This window comes from Rhamphochromis sp. 'chilingali', assembly GCF_963969265.1.
Source record: "Rhamphochromis sp. 'chilingali' genome assembly, chromosome: 2".
Taxonomy (NCBI): domain Eukaryota; kingdom Metazoa; phylum Chordata; class Actinopteri; order Cichliformes; family Cichlidae; genus Rhamphochromis; species Rhamphochromis sp. 'chilingali'.
In genome coordinates, this window is record NC_137930.1 from 40,957,983 (window position 1) to 40,975,504 (window position 17,522).

The 17,522-nt window shown below is 42.3% G+C and overlaps 1 protein-coding gene across 1 annotated transcript in view; it reads left to right on the plus strand.

Annotated features, from left to right (window-relative positions):
• Nucleotides 1-17,204, plus strand: part of gfra2b (GDNF family receptor alpha 2b) — a 159,340-nt gene extending 142,136 nt beyond the window's left edge. The window contains exons 7-10 of the mRNA XM_080861663.1: nucleotides 167-307; nucleotides 4,953-5,137; nucleotides 14,494-14,541; nucleotides 16,926-17,204. Of these exons, the coding sequence (XP_080717789.1) occupies nucleotides 167-307; nucleotides 4,953-5,137; nucleotides 14,494-14,541; nucleotides 16,926-17,069 (518 nt within the window). The 3' untranslated portion in view covers nucleotides 17,070-17,204. The remainder of the gene's footprint in view (nucleotides 1-166; nucleotides 308-4,952; nucleotides 5,138-14,493; nucleotides 14,542-16,925) is intronic.
• Nucleotides 17,205-17,522: the final 318 nt, after the last annotated feature.

The following is a 17,522-nucleotide window of genomic DNA, read 5'->3' on the forward strand; positions in this document are numbered from 1 at the left end:
CAGTTGAGAATTAAGAGCAGAGAAACATTCTACTGGTGACTCATTTCTTCTCTGGAAATCTTTCAATGATTCAATTCCCAATTTGCAAAAATCCTCTTTACCTTTCTTCCCGGCTAATCTCCACCCTAATTCTTATTCCTCTCCTCCTCCCCCCTCCCTGCCTCAGGCTCGGATGTAACGCCAAACTACAGCGACAGCAGCCCATCCAACATCACTATGAGCCTGTGGTGCACCTGCAGGGGCACCAGCCACCAGGAGCACGAGTGTGAAGCTTTCCACCGCGATTTCACACACAACACCTGCCTCAGTGAGTGCTGCATGCCTGATCAGGAGAGTCAGAGCTGTAAAGTGCTGATCCTCTCCAGTTAGTCTGGAGAATATTTACCTAAATAATCCAGAAAACAAAATTATTAATCAAACAGGTTATAAGCCAATCAGCCTTCACACTGCTGTAACAACATGTGAACATACCTGCAGGTAGTTTTATGCCATGTTTTCTGTTTGTTGTCTGATGGATTCAGTCATTTATGGATCTGAGTTTATGAAGCTGCTGCTAACAGAAATGTATCTTCCCCCTTTACACTGAAAGGGTGGAAATTCATGGAAATTCAAAATTTCAGCTCTATCATATTACAGAACTCAGAACAGAATTTTTCATTTCTATGTTGCTTATCAATGATGTTGCCTGTTTAGGTTATGCATTTTCCAAAAACTGTTAATTGATTATTCCATAAAAGGAGAGTGATTTGGGCACTATAATTTAGTTTACAAATATGAAGCATAGAAAAGCAGAAAATATTCACACTGAATAATTTCTTATTTTTAAATGTCTTAATTATTGATTGTAGAAATTATTACATTTAAAAGTAGGCTTTATTTTGGGAAACCATTAAATGGTTCATAAATAATGAGACTTTCAGACTTTAATGTAGAAATGTTATCAAACTCTAACCCAAGCTGTGCAGAGGTGTGGAACTGCAGTATGAGGTTAAATCAATGAATAAAATCATGATACATGTTACTGTTAAATGTGTCGTCTCAGCACATGAAATGCTGAAAACGTTGGCATGGTTAAAGAAACAGAGGTGTGAGTGAGGCGGATAATTGAGGGGAAAGGTTAGTGGAGGAGGAAAAACAGAGAAGTACGAGCCGATGTATTGAAGATCCCCAGATACCTTCTTTAAATAACACTGACCCAGCTCCAACATCACCTCTGCGCCTCCTCCATCACACATCCGCTCCTCCTCCTCCTGTGGATGCAAACATACATATCCATGTGCTGCAGGCAGCGAAGAACACAACCATGCCGTTACATTGAACTTCATGCATTCATGTATATGTGAAAGTCAGTCAGTTAATGAAGGATGAAGCCTGTTTATGATGTACATGTCTCCAAATGTTCAAACCCAAAAGTACTCAGATTACTGGACTGTGCTCTGATCAGGCTCAAAACTGTGAGCTCTGTCAGGTGACGGGAATAACACTGATTATCTCTTCATCACGGCTCCTGTTAGTGTGCGGGAGTTATCATGGATCAGGTGAACTTCGGACCCACATTCCAATCCATGGAGGTCCACCTCCCAGGTTACGGCCTGAAAGCACCTGCATGTTGGTGCAGATACCTGAGCACAGCGTCAGGGCTCGAGTACCCTCTCCATGATCTCCCGGTCTGTCAGAAGACGCGGCGGCACGTTAACGTTTAACAGGGGCGGAGAATGCTCTATGCAGTCGAGGTGTAGTCAGACCTGGACAAACACGTTTTGTGTTCAGATGCAAGAATAACCTTCAGTTATCTGAACGTGATTTGCTGCACTGAGGCAGCAGCAACCTCTGCCTTGTGTTGAGTGGGTTGCATTGCACCACTGTGTTCATTAATCATTCTCCAAACAGACCACCATGGATCCTACCAACAGACTCCACAGACCAGTGTGTTGGGCTTAAAAAGTTGTTGGTGTATCTCTGTGCTGGTCTCAGTATGAATTCCCATAAACACACACAGTTCAGCCAGACTGTGGTGTAAATACTAACTTGTATATTCTTTATTCTGTATTCAGCCCTCGTGAAAATGGTCGATAGTCATTCGTCTTCAGTTTGTTAGGTTATATTTTCATCTCCAAGGCCAGTGGATCCCCAGAATGTAAAAAAGACCAGAAAAAACACTCAAAGCCATAAAAGAAGGTTAAAATTTGATTTTCAATGTGCATTATTCATATGTATAAACCAGGATTCCTGCAATCCATAAAAGGTCTTTAATTAATTAAACCAAAAATGACATAACTGGGGTTAAATCAATCTTTTAAAAGTCTTTGCAGTGAAAGAAAACACCTGTGTCTCCAACCCTGTGTCTGTTTGTTTCTTTAGTTTTATAGTTGTCATGCTGACCTTGAATTTCATCATGAGTTGCATTTTTAACCCTTAAAAGTCTTACATCGAATCTGAATCTGGTCTGAAGCCATAGCGTCACTTATTACTGTGAAGGTTTTTCAGGTTCAGTACTCAAAAATCCCATTATTCAGTGCAGTAAACATCAAAGTATTTGGACTCCTTCAAATGAAGAAACAGCAGATAATAACCAAGTGATCCCAAATCATCCTCAGGGGATCCTGGGTGGACACAGAGTTAACAGTTCACCCAAAACTGTAAATGTTAGCTCAACAAAATTCCCCATCCTCCATCAACCATGGGTATCTGCATTAAATGCCATGGCTGTCCTTCTAATTGATGGTGAGATACTGAGGTATTTGGAGGAGGCTGTGAATGAAGGAGAGGTGGAGTGAGTCAACATCTAACTGGTAGACAGATGACTTTATTCGAGGCTGCTCCGCCTCAGTATCCCCCAGTATGCCCCAGTATCTGGCTAAACTGTACCCATACCAAATACCAGGTTAACAATGACCACCTCGGCCTCTGTTAGCTAACAGGTTGCTGGTGGAAACTGTGCTCCTGTTGGCCATAGAGCAGAGGGGGAAGCATATTAGAAGGCAGTGAGAGAGAAGGAAAGGCGGGAGTGAGGAGGTGAGAGTAGGGATGCTAAATGTGGGACTACGATGGTAAACAGAGAGAAAAGACCTCAGAGAATGCCCATGGATGTTGTAAAGGAGGACATTCGGAAGGTTGGTGTAACAGAGAAGGATGGTGGGATAGATGGAGGCAGATGATCCATTGTGGCGACCCTTAAATGAATCAGCTGGAAGAAGAAGATCTTCTGCAGACTTTCACAAAGCAGCAGCAACATAATCAACATAATCATAATCTTCTCCCAGTCACCACACCTGTGTCTATGTTTGCCTGACGTCTGCAGACAGTAGAGGTGATAAGCTAAGAGTGTAGCATGACCATAAATGATTGCAGAATCTGCAAAGACTCTCACAATATGCTCAGATGAAACAATGGCACAAAGATGGCACACACTGGAAACACTACACATCCTCCAGTGTGACACAAATCCAATGACTTTTGTTTCTGTTGATAAAAAGTTATTTCAGCTATTTAGATTTGTAGTTCTTCGAACTGAGCATTAGATTAGATAGCAGGAAGAAACGGGTTCATTGGTTATGAATATGACTTTGGGTAAGTATTATATATAATATAGCAAAGGTTTCCAGACACCCAGGTGACCAGCTGAATTAGGTCACTTCAGGCTAGACTTGGGCACACTTGGGCTGGATTCTGACAGGTGTGCCTCAGTAATAATTGTCTAAGGAGCTTGGAAAGAAAAGCGTCTGGACTTCTTTAAGTTGCTTGAAGACGTTTCACCTCTCATCCGAGAAGCTTCTTCAGTTCTAGGGTCAAATGGTGGAGAGTCCCAGATTTAAACCCCGTGGGAGTTTCCCCCCAAAGAGGGACAAAAGGACCCCCTGATGATCCTCTACCTAATCACATGAGCCAAGGTGTGAAAACGGGTGTGGGTCACAGTTGGTGTCGTAAGCCACCGCCTCTGTTCAAAGATGGTCGCTCACAGTGGACATAAATTTATTTATTTATTTAGGACAGTGCATGTTAATGAACATAAATGTAAAAAAAATTACATGAATGTAAACATACCAGATTATAGCTACATTGGAGAGACCAAACAGCCACTTCACAAGCGCATGGCACAACATAGAAGAGCCACCACCGACAGGACAAGACTCAGCAGTCCATCTGCATCTAAATGACAAAGGTCACTCTTTCGAGGATGCCAATGTTCACATTTTGGACAGATGGTTTGAAAGAGGAGTGAAAGAAGCCATCTATGTCCACTGTGAGCGACCATCTTTGAACAGAGGTGGTGGCCTACGACACCAACTGTCTGCCATCTATAATCCAGTTTTGAGATCCCTTCCCAGACGCCTTAACGCCCACTCACATCCTGGGCCATCTGACCTCAGGAAATCACATGATAGGGTGGGGCCAGGTTTCACAATGAGCTCACCCAAAACCCTGGCTGATTGTGACCCACGCCAGTTTTCACACCTTGGCTCATGTGATTAGGTAGAGGATCATCAGGGGGTTCTTTTGTCCCTCTTTGGGGGGAAACTCCCACAGGGTTTAAATCTGGGACTCTCCACCATGTGACCCTAGAACTGAAGAAGCTTCTCGGATGAGAGGTGAAACATCTTCAAGCAACTTAAAGAAGTCCAGACACTTTTCTCTCCAAGCTCCTTAGACTACGATGACCTGGTTGACTTAGAACATTCACAGACATACTCGCTAATAATTACCAGTTTGATTGAGCTTGGAGGGTTTGGCTTGTTTTGGGGGGAATTTAGAACCCAACAGTGAACCATGTGTGCTGATCTAAATTTAGGATACAGACCAGCGTCAGATTCTTGTTACCTACCTGGAGGAAGGCCAGGTGGCAGCTGCCTCTTGATGAGAAAACAGTAATTGGTTGTCAGGTCAGTGTGGTTCTCAGCAGGTGTAGAAAGTTCTCGCTCTTTCTCTGACCGCCCGTCTCTATCTCCACACAGAAAATGCCATCCAGTCGTTTGGTTACAGCTCGGAGGGAGGGACTCTTTTCGTAACCGAGCCGTCATCCACTTTCCTGCCCCCTGCCGGGCCTCCAGTCATCGCCAAACCTGCTCCCTCTCTGCACGGAAATGCAATCAAACCCCTGGACAGTGCTTGTATGTTTTCCACTTGTGCGAACCTGCAGGTGAGTTTGGATTAGGCCTTAGTAATCGAGTATTCTAGTGATTATTTCATTGATTAATCAAGCAATTGGATAAGAAGTACTTTTGTCTTATTGTTGAGCAATAATAAAAACAGGAGGCAGAAAGAGTTGTGACGGCATTTTATCTCCTGGATGAGGTGGATTTGCTGTGTGTTTATGTTTATGAGTTTTTGTGCGCGTGTGTCTGCATGTTTTACTATGCACGAGAGTGAGTGAGATTGTATCTGTAAGCCTTTAAAGAAAAGGCTTACAAATAAAATGTGGTGGCTGCGATGAAGAGAAATGTATCAGCATTGTGAAGTGTGTGCTGTGCCTTTCTGTGCTGCTGAAAACAAGATGTTATTATGGTGTAGACCTTAATTAATATTAATAATAATTCACTGTCCAACCTAACAATCCTCAGTTTTATTGGCCCATGTACATTTTTAATGGTCTTGCATTTATATATTTTTACATTTTTTAAAATATTTATATTTTGAAATATTAATACAATACTAGTACACCCAATGTCCCTCTTTAGACTCACCCCTGCTTGCTGCAGGTATCAATTCCATGTAAAATAGGACGGCTGCCGTCAGCTTTCAGCGAGCTGTATAATTTAAACATGTATCAGACTAAGTTAACATTTCATCTGCAGATTTTAATAAACTTCAAGAGACTCACTGCAGATTTCTCTGTGTGAAACAAACCTCCTCCACGTTAAACTGTGCCTGCGTCATCATCTCTGCTGCTCTTCTGTTACCAGTGTTTTTGTTGAAGACTGGGGCCTGTGTGTTCTTAATGTGGTTTATTCACTCACTACTCCTGAATAAATCTCTGGCCTGTTTATGTGTCGCTCGTATTTACATGGTAATGATGGAACGAAGCATTGAAGAAAAAAATTTGCTGTGACGATTTTTTTATCATTGAGTTATTTAAATTACTCGATGAATATATGAGAGGCTTGGTCTGGATATAGTTTTTTTGTGGTTTCTGTCTGAGCTACAGTACATGGCTGCTGCCTTATTTATTATATTCTTTACAACAGGTAAGCTCAGTGAGAACGAGATCTTTTTTCAAGAGAAATGTCAGTACAAAAAAAATTCAAAAATTTAGACAGTCGGCTACACAATAGAACAAGCCATTACACATGATCACAGATGAAGAAAAACCTACTCAAGTAGTTGCATATAAACAAATGCAACCCTTTAAAATGTTCCTGTGAAATCAGACAACACCATTCTTGGGTTTGTTTTTAGCTTATTCCATTTATAGGCAGCGAAGTATTTAAATGCAGATTCAGTGCACAGAATACACAAAATCAAGAGGCGTCGAGGTGGATATAGAAGCATGCATATGAACAATATCATCGTTAGTGTTCTGCTTATAATGTGATGGTTGACACATTTGCATGGCAAGCAAAAGGTCACTGGTTCTCTACAGACACAGGGCAGGAAGGAATGGAAAATCTACCAAATCAATCACATTACCATCCAAGGCACAAACCTTTTGGCATGGCTGTAGTGCAGGTCATCTGCCAACTGGAAGGTTGGTGGTTCAAGCCCTGGTGCTCCAGTCTGCGTGGAGAGTACTAAACCCAAGTTGCTGTTTGATGCATCCATCGGAGTGTGAATGTCAGATAGAAAGCACTTACATAGAAAAAGTGCTTGTGTGAACGGGTGAATGAGTCAAGTTGTATAAAGTGCCTTGAGTGCTCAGGTACAGTAGAAAAGCGCTTTGTAAGAAGCAGTCCATTTACCAAGACTGGCAATGTGCTTGTGAATGAGAAACAAGATTTGTTTCTATGTGAAACTCTAATCTTCATCTTTAATTTTCCTCAATAGTGGTTTTTAAAAGTGAGTCTAACTTCCAGCCAGAGTCCTAAATATTTATAACAGAGAACAATTTTAATGACCATGATGAGTTTTAGTATGGACTGTATGCTGGATATTTTTAGTTGACCTTAAATGCACTCATGCATTTTGTTTTATCAGAGTTTAAAATAAGATTATGTGTGATCAGAGAATTTTGAAATGTACCAAAAGCAGACTGTACATTTGCAGTGGCCTGATCCGAGGAACGGCCAGTGGCATATAAAACAGTGTAATCTGCATAAAAATGTATGTGCAGTTTTAGGTGGCAGAGATTATGCCACCATGTTTGCCAGATGTTTGAAAATTTAAGTCCAAAGGACCTAACCTTTTTTTTCAGCTGGATTATTAATTACAGAAGGATGCAGGAGTATAGAGGCTGAGGTGGTCAAATGTATTATAGAAGCTGTGCTATTAATGGTTGTGTTTCTGCTGAGAGGACATGGTGAACTTGGTTTGAGTTTTCAATAATTGAAAGCTTAGTGCAGTTTACCCTCAGCTAACCAAACACTTCCAGAGCTGACTGAGACACCACAGACAAACCGTTCTCATTACGGTATTTTTCAGTCCACTCCAAGAATGCATGCATAGTTCCTGCTTCAAACTTACTTTCTGATACTGAAATTTACACCCATCCATCCAACCCCAGTGGACCTTCACCTCAGTAGTGTGATTCTTACAGACCTGTTGGCTGTACCATGCTGGTAGTCTAAATCCATGCCAGGTAGCTCACTACTGTTCATTTTAAATCTATATCAAATATAAGGAGCATATAACTATCTAGTTTCTCTTTAAAAACAAATATTAGGTTGTATTCAGTCCAGTATAATCCACAGGAGCATGCCTCTCATACTTCCCATGCCGGGGCTCAGTAAAAATGTGTTTAAGCTTAGGACATGATAGCTCTGTCTGTGTGTTTTCAGCTCAGTCTCAGAACTCTAGCAGGTAGGCAAACAGTGCATCTTACATTCCTGTGTGGAGAGGAGATCTGGAGCTCAGTCACAGGTGTTTTGCTGGCACACCGCGGATTATAAATCTGTAAATCAGGTGGTGGTTAAGCGAGGAAAGCTGATAAAGAAGCAAATGAAGATTCCTGGCTAAGTATTCATATCAGCCCCACGAGTTTGGATGAATTAACTGACCTCATCCATCCACAGTAGCATATTTTTATCTTTGAGATAACTTTCAGTTTTTGGAAAATTAAACCAGCTATTAGTAGGAAGCAAGAATCGTGGAAGGTCTTGTGTTATTTTCTTTCTTTAAGTTAGTCTGTTCATTATTAGCAATAAAAAAACACATAAAAATATATGTTTGCCCTCATTTTGTTTCTCCTTTTGAAGATGTTTCATAGCCACGATTAAACCACGAAAGCAGGAGAACGCGTACCTTTGGAGCACTGTGACTAAAGTCAAACTGTGTGGATCGCCTCAAAAAATAAAATATGAATATTTGGTTCTAAAGGGATAAATCTGAAAAAGCTAATTTTTTTATAGCAGTATAATAAAAACGGGTGGTTATAGAAAGAGAAATGCAGACAGCAGGTATGACTGAGGAGGTCTGAGCACTGCAGCTTTATGTGCGTCGCTCTTCTTCACCTTCACACACATTAGCGTCATCCTGCCTGCATTGTGGGAAAGTGGAATTCCATCCATTATGTACAGAGAAGAGGTGCAAGGCTGGAGGTTATATAGGCCAAACTAAATTGCTATGCATTATGAAAGAGATTTAAAGCATGAATTATAGAAAACTTCATCATATAATGGGATGGATGTGACATTTTACTGAACTTTTACATTTTTAACCCACTTGCATACACATATAACTTTTAATGATGAAAGAAATGAAAACTCTACAAAAAATACCCAACATTAGTTTTGCTGATCATGAGTGTGCACGTTATCCAAGTCAGTGTGTACTGAGTTTGTAGCTTCATTTAATGTGGGCTCAAATACAGAAAAGAGAGAATTCTGCAACAAACCAATGAGTTTAATGAGTTTCTGAGATGTGTAACAATTTACACACCTCAATGAATCAGTGAATCTTCTTATTTAAACCTGGACAGCTAAACAACATCAGCATGCTCAAAGACTGCACCACCCTCAGGACTGAACTAAATGACCAGTCCATAAATGTCACTTCCTGCTGTTGGTTCTCAATTATGACATGGTATCATATACTTTACCATTCCAAAAATACTCTAAAAAACATGCAATGCATATTTAAAACCATATACACACGTACACACAGAAACGTGTAATGTGTAAAACTATCTGTGTTAGACTGGAGAGGCAAAGCAGGAGACACAAGTGGACCAGTGAACCCAGCATACACTGACTGGTACCGCAGAATGTCCTCAACACATTTCCAGGGCCATGATTTCAACTAGCTGCAGAAGCTGATACCTCTCTTTAGTTTGAAACAGACATGAGGGCTACTTTATTAGTTTATTTATAATTATAATGTAAATGCTGGATTTTTTATAGAGTTTATGTTGAGTCTTGAAGTCCAGCCATCCTCTGTTGGAGGGTTTTGGCTTCAGCTGTTTCTATGTGATGGTTTCCTCACATGCAGCCAAATGTCTAACAGATTTTTTTCTTTCGGTCTGTCTGAGCTCTGTGTTGGCAGTCTTGTGCCAATGTGGAAAATTAAAGGTTGAGCCAAAGCTGCAATGTTCTTATTTTTTAAGCACATTGCCAGCATTCATGCCATCCCGGAACACCTCTAATACATTTCAGTTTTGGAGTCACAAAATACTGAGTTAGTATCACTGAAACTGGAGCTGAAGCTGATGTGTCTGTAATAAACTCCAGTCTGCAGTTCTGCAGACTGGGGTCTTCTTCCTATTTGTCTGCTGTGGAGCAGTTTGTGGATTTTGGCATTCTGTTTTAGATCGTAAGCCTTGAATATGTGAAGACTTTCATTTATTTTGGTGCACTCGTACACCTAAACATATGGGGGTTTTTTATTCTCTTTGTCTTTGTAGTAGAGAAAGAGTTTTACAGTTAATATTTTGTGCGGAGGAGACACTAATCCCTCTGGGGTTGAAGGAAGAGCATCCAATATGAAATTCTGCCAAATCAAACATATGGAGGTCCCCGCTGGGAAGGAGGGAGCAGCTAAAAGTAGCAATAGCTCTATTTTGTGCAGATATCTCAGGCATTTCTGGAAATTGTGCTTAAACACCAGCAGCTTTCCAGTGGTCAGAATTCTCATGATGGGACAAAAACAGGAAATCAGCTGATATTTTAGTAAAAAAAAGAACACCTAAGGTGGAGGTTCAGGTTGACGGGTGGCTCCACAAACCTTTAATTAGCAGTGTTGTTCCATCTTCCAATTACAAAGCCATGCATCCCTGACTGTAATAATCAATGTCTGGTAACCCTAACCAAAGGCCGGTGTACAGCATAGTGATCAGGCCTGTAAAGGTGACACTTCTTCAGCCTGTTTCCACTGCACTGGACTCAAAGGCTCTGATAACTGGTAACAGCTTCAGTCACACTGTAAATTCCACACATAATCCCAACAACAGAAGCAGAAGCAAGTTAAGCCATGCTAAGTTTTGAAGTTCTGGTTACGGCTGGGTGAGCTTGGAGCTTTGTCATTGGAAGGTGAGTTCACCTTCGAGTGACATGTGGCCTCCAGCTTCTACCAAACTTCACCGAGACTACAATGTACCAGCTACCATGTCAGAATAGCATGGCTTCATGCCAACCAATGTGCCCATCCACAGTGTCTACAAGCAAGTATATACCTCTACTACTACCTCTATTACAGATCTTTGAAACTGAAGGATGATTTGTCCTGTTAGTGACAGTAACTGTGGTTTCCAGGTGGTTGCTGATTGTTGTCAAATAACTGGTGGTGATTGGTTTGAGAGGAGAAACCCTGCCTTGCAGTTTTATAGAGTTTCTTAGAAGTTCTGACCCTGGAGTACCCTCTTTTTTTCCCTGTGCACTGCGTGCTTTAGTGACGTTTAACCAGAGGCCCTTTTAGCAGATTTGAGATTACATATCATTATCATGTACTCAGTTGACCTACTCGTTTGTGAGGTTCCAGTTTGAAGGCTCGAGATGAAAGTTTCCACTGTTGACATGTTGGTGTTTTCAAACGACATGTGACGAGAACGGGGTGGGGGAGACTATGAAAGGGAACTCTCATTGGCTAATGATTTAGGACTGACAGTTAACCAGTGCGTGTATCCCAGATAAACCGTTCTGAAACATCAAACGACCAAAATTTACAAAAGTGACTTTTTGTTTTATTCAGTATCACCTAAAATAAGTTATTGAGCATAAAATCAGAGAAGTGTTTGCAGAGGGTGTAGATTTGTTTTGCAGCCACATATATCACCCCCTGTGGCTGCAGTCTTCAGACCCAGAAGCTCCGCCCACCTATGATACTGTTTATAAATTTTGGTGTTAGAAATTGAAGGCTGCATCTGCCAGTTATTGCATTTGTTGCAGTTACTTCTCACATGGCCTCTGATGACTGTGGTTCCAACTTTAGGATCAGCAGCTTTATGGTGACAGTGAGGTAAAAAAGGTCCCACTAGGGTGGTCCCTGTGACAGGAAGTGCACAAAGTTCTGGTCCTCTTTTCCTGGAATGGAAACAGTTTCTGTAATTCTCATTCTTCAGTGCAGCAAGAATGAAGACCAGGGTTTGCGATTCTGGGACCTTTACGGGTTGGATTTGTTCGGCTTAAGATAAAGAGCAGATGACTCAGTTTGTTCCTCCTCGTGAGGATTGTCCCTGCTTTTTGGACCATTTCTATTCATTTTTATTTCTTTCTGTTTAATTCTTTTGCTGCACAGAGCACAGTGTTCGGATGAATTGGAGCTCATGTGTCTGTTTTCCCATCTCTCAGTCCAGCTGCAGCGTTGATCACTGTGATGGTCGTCTGAACTCAACCGGGCCTCAGGGTCGATGGTGCTTCCCTTTATGTCCAGCCTGCAGACATCCTTGTAGCACAGATATGAGTCTGCATCCAGTCCACATACAGCACAGCACATCGTGGCCAGCATTTCAGCTGTAATGTCTGAGTGGGTGCAGAGTGCTGCAGTGGATCATCTTTATGAAGACGTGTGTGTTCTGAGCTTAGTGTTTTCATTTGAAGTTCACAGACTGCCAAGATGGAAGCGTTAAGAAGGCAAACAGATGGAAAGTAAACTCTGGCGTGTTAAATGTGGCTTTGAGAAACCGGCTGGAAGGATAAAGAGCCGAGGTGAAAGCAGATCATCGCAGGAAGGATGAGTTCTTCTAAAAGTCAGAAAACCAAACTTAAAAACGACAACACAAACAAAGATCATGATCAAAAATCTGTCTTTCTGAATTTCTGTTCAGTGTTTCCCACAACCCCTGGACCTCAGTTGGAAAACACTACATCAGGTCACAGTGATGGTCTGCTCAGACCCAAGTTTTCATCAAGTTTCATGAGGTGCAGAGTCCCACCTAAACCTAACCCACTAGCTGACAGTAAGGAGAACCACTGAGCAGAAGTGAGAGGAAACAGGGTTTTTGTTTTGTTTTTTTAAAAAGTGGAACAATGTTCAAATCACAGAGGTCCAAATGGGACGTGACCTCTGGCTTCCTGTAACCTGTAACTAAATTCTAGTTCAGCGATCTGCTGAAGGCTACTGCTGAAGAACGATGGATGGATGGTTTATTTTCCTGTCTCCATTCTTCAACCAACCCTTTTATGCCAGAGTGCCTGCAGAAGCATTCTGAGCACCTGTAAATGCACAGGAGACCAACCCTCAGTCAGATGATCCAATTTCACAGCACCTGTACTGCACGTTTAACATAGTGTGACAGTATGAATTCACCCTGCAGCCCTCCATCAAGTGCAGAGAGCTGCAGACGGCTACCTGTCAGCACTTTCAAAGCCTCTTTCTAAAGACCTGCGATGTCAGCGTGCATGTTTGGAGTGGGTCTGAATGCTCTGTGGACAGCCGGCAGTGCAGATGGAGTTACATCTGAAAAACAGGCAGATAAAGAGAGAAAGGGATCGGCAGGAATGTGATACTGCTGTGCGCTGCGTCTCTGTTGATGCTGTATATCACCTCATGCATACTGTATAATGGTGTCTTTTCCCCAAAGCTCGTGAATACAGCGATCATTTTCAGCTCTTTTAAAGGAAGCAGACATGCAGAGGCGTCCGGCGTCAGAAGATGTCCATATGATAGCAAATCATCTGCACGCTTTAATGATCAGGTTAAATAAGCCTGTGCGCGTGCACATGGATGCCTATTTGTGGCTCTGCGCATGTATATTTCAGGGAAATGATAATGATCTGGCCACTTGTGATGATTTCCCCGACGCTGAAAAGAATTTTCTTCCTCCTCGCTGAGCGATAAGATCTGATTGACTCACCCACCCAGGCAGCGGGAGGAGATATGCTAATGAAGCACTGACAAAGAAGCTGATGGAGGCCGGAGATAAATGCTGGCATGTGTGTGTTTGAGGACAAATAAGTGTGCATCCTTGTCATCATCAGCACTCTGCATTTTAATGAAGGTGGAGCTCGATTTAAAAACCCGAGGAGGCTGAAACGTGGAGGAGCTGCTTCCTTTAACGGTCTCACAGAAGCAGTGGTCCAAACACCACATTTTACTTCAGGTTTTGACCATCTGCTTTAATTATTGATGATCTGTTTCTGAGGAATCTGTTGTTTCCACTCAGTTTGACAGACATCTGCAGAGAACCCGAGAGCCTTTGAAAACACTGACTGTAATTTTTACCTCTGAATTAAAGCTGAAGTGTGCATGCTGCATTTCAAACCTCTGTGGGGTCCAGGTATTTATGGACCTGACTCTGAGTATTTTTTGGAACTAAATCCTTTTGATTTAAGCAAGTGAATCATTATAAGATTGGGGAAACCTGTAGTCAGCTGAGACTGAAGAAGTCACTCGGATGAGTGACGAAACGTTTCTCCCACTGAAAGCGCTACGTCCACATGAACAGAATCAACTTTTGGGGATTTACTTACCTGGATTATTGAGCATATGCATCAAAACCTCAGTATAAGTACAAAAATCATTATGATTATTAGTCTGTGGTCTGTACTGTGATACAGGGTTTGGAATTTAGGGAGGTTTAACTCTGGGTTCACAGTGGTTACAGCATGATTAAGCCCATGCACTGGCCAGTCAGTTCTGTGGAAAATGGCGCCATCATTTATTGAAAATATTGTGGAGGTCTTTGCGTGCACCATGAGAGAATCTGAGAGTTTTTACAGATCAACTAAAGCCTTCAGCTTTCGCTGACAAGCTTCTGCACAATATTACAGATGAAGACTCTCAGCAGAGGGAGATCACACTTCAAATTCCTGCAGATCTCAGTCCAGCACCATGGCTTGATTTTTCTATTGAAACTCATCAGAAAGCACCTTGTTCACTCACACATTTTATTACTGATCTGAATGGATGGATGGATGGATCTTATTCAATACTCAGCCTGATACTTTCTCACAGTGAGCTCTTGTTTTACAGGATGGAGGACAGAAGTGCATCCCCTCTGATGACTTCGAGTGCGAGGAGGTGAGCAGCTCTGATCAAAACTTTAAAAACGATGGTTGAAGTAATGGGTGGAGGGGTCTCCATCTCCCCCATCACTTGGACCAGCTGATGTGGTGTTCAGGTTGTTTATATGACGCTGACGTGCATCATCAGATCAGACGATGAGATGAAAAATGAACAGATGATTTTTATCAGAGACAGACAGCTTAGAGCCCTTTCACTAAAATCATCTGAGCAAGTTCATTCTGGACAGACCTGAGAGCGCCCCTTATGGAACAGGAAGTCAAGTCCAGACAATGGAAGTTCTTGATTATACTAAACCAGGGGTGTCAAACGCCAGTCCTCAATGGCCAGTGTCCTGAAACTTTTAAATGTGTCCCTGCTGCAACCTTTTATAAAATTAGGTCATTAGCGAGACTCAATAGAACTTGACTGCATGCTGAGGTGGCAACCCCTATCCCTTCTCAAGTAATTTTAAATAAATGTAAGTAAATGTAAGTGTTTGGAAATTTTTACTTCTAAAAGTACTTTTATTGCACCTTGTGCTTTCACTCATGAGCTGCTGTAACATGAATCAAATGGCTGAATTGCCACCTCACCAGCCCTCAAGAACTGAAGTTTGACACCTGTTTGCTAGACGTCTTCTGATTGTGTGTCTGAGAGGGCCACTATTACATCACAGAGAAAGCTTTTATTATTGGTCAACATAATGGAAAAAAGTAAACTTAAGTGGTGTTTTATTACAGCATGGGCTTTTTGGTCGAGTGAGATTATGAGGAGATCATTCTGAGGTGAGATGTGATCTTCAGGAAAGACTGTTAAAGGATGGGTGAAACTGCCTCTGGCTCTGAGCTCAGGAAACTCTTTCCCAATGAGCTTATGGTGTCAGTCGCTGCTTTCAGGCCTGATTTAAGCACCATGTCCATTTTGGAGTTTCAGGTCCTGTTACTCAGAAAGGACCAGAAAAGGGTTTAGGGCGGGGCTACCTGTGACTGACCGTATGAGTGTAGTGTCTGTAGTCTTTTAGAAACGGTGTATGATGGGATGCTGTGTGTACTCAGCTCTCAGTTTCACAGCTGGCACATTAAAAAGCGAGCAGTGTTTTCGCCCACTCTCATTTCTAAGAGTTCGCTGCTAGACTTCCTGTGTAAGCCTCCCTGTGGCCGGTTCACTGAGTGTCCTCCATCTGTTTTCGGGTTAAAGATCCACAGCTGAACTGTAAAGTGTAGTGTGAGGAAACAAAGTGAGGCTCCCTCCAATAAGCTGCTCTGTATTAACACTTGATCACCACACTAATATCTTCATCAGCAGCTGTTACCACCCCAGGTTGGAGAGGAGAGTCACGTGACAGATGGAGAACATGGGAGCACTTTGTTTGAATTTATTGATATATTATTGCCAAACCTGAAGCTGGAGATGAACTTCCAACATGAAATATGCACGAATAAGAAGCTGCAGAGAGTGTGGCGGCAAAGAAAAGGAGCGGCTGCGCCTCGGTGGAGATCTGTCTGTAAAACAGAGAGACACAAAATGAATTACCTGCTGAAACTCAAGCAAGAGAGTTAGACTCAGATATTTAGCAGCCCATAAAAGCTCAGCTCTGTGACTCACTTTACCTTCCTGCAGACACCTCTCCTGCTCGGCCTCCACACACCATCTGTGCTGAGGGCGGCGACCACAGTAGGATACTGCTCCTCCTGCAACAAAATAAACATAAAGAATAAAAGTGAAGCGATGTTACAAATGTGCAATACCACAGATTTTACGCTTTATGTTTCCTCTTCAGCTTCATTTTCAGAGGTTCACGCTCCGAGTTGCTTGCTCTAGTTAAGTGACGCCGCCATCTACAGCTGACAGTTACAAAAGAAATAAATCAATTATTGATAGCAAAATTCAATTTTGGATATCTGAGAGTTTGACATGCAGTCAGTGGTGAGAGACTTTAACACAGCCGTACGTAGATTTATTATTATATTATTATAGCAGGACAAGATTAAACGGTACACATCTGAAAAAGTAGGAAATTATATATTGATGAAGAATTAATATTTAATTGCAGAAAACTTTATCTGAAGCCAGATATGAGGTATGAGGCGTTCTAACACCGCCCACAACTGAACCCGCTCGATAGAAAAGCTTTGTTTCAGAAATCTGCAGTCACCAGTGACACACGAATTTTGGATTTATAATATTAGTACTGAAGAATGAAATGTGGCTGTCTGTAATTAGAACGGGAGCTGGTCAGAGGGACTTTATACAAACTTTCATGGATAGATTTACAGGTATATTGATTTCCAGCTAACAAGCAGCTTCATCATTTGTAAGATTTTCAGGACACCACAGAATGAGGCATTACAAACACTTGTGCACTAATGCTCGTGCCTTTGTCCCCCCTCTGTGCTCAGGCTCTGTTGGCCCAGGGCTCGATAGACTCTCAGGACTCTGCAGGGCCAAGAAGCAGCAGCCGGCCATCAGCCCCACTCCTCCACCTCCTCCCTGTGACTGTGTGTGTGTCCATCCTGCCAGCGTTCCTGTTCCACGTCTCATAAATGTGAACTAGCATACACACATACATGCCCACACACAGATTTACACACACACACACACACACACACACACACACACACACACACACACACACACACACACACACACACACACACACACACATTTACAAACACACATACACACAGACACACACACACACACACACACTAAATGTCAGCCAGCAGACGTCCAGCATCAACAACTGCCTTTCAGAGGAGGAGGGAAGTTATTCTGGAGGACGTTCGGATTAGCCAGCTCTCTGCACCACACACACAGTGCACACACACCGTGAGAGGGTGTGTTGTGTGTTTGAGCGAGGGTGAGAATGAGAGAGGCAGACACAGAGAGACTCCTGGGATTTTCGATCACATTGACTTCGTTTCCAAAGCTCGGTGTCTGCAGAGTTTGTGTGCAGCCCGGCTCAGACTCACTGCCTCCAGCTTTCTGGGATCCGA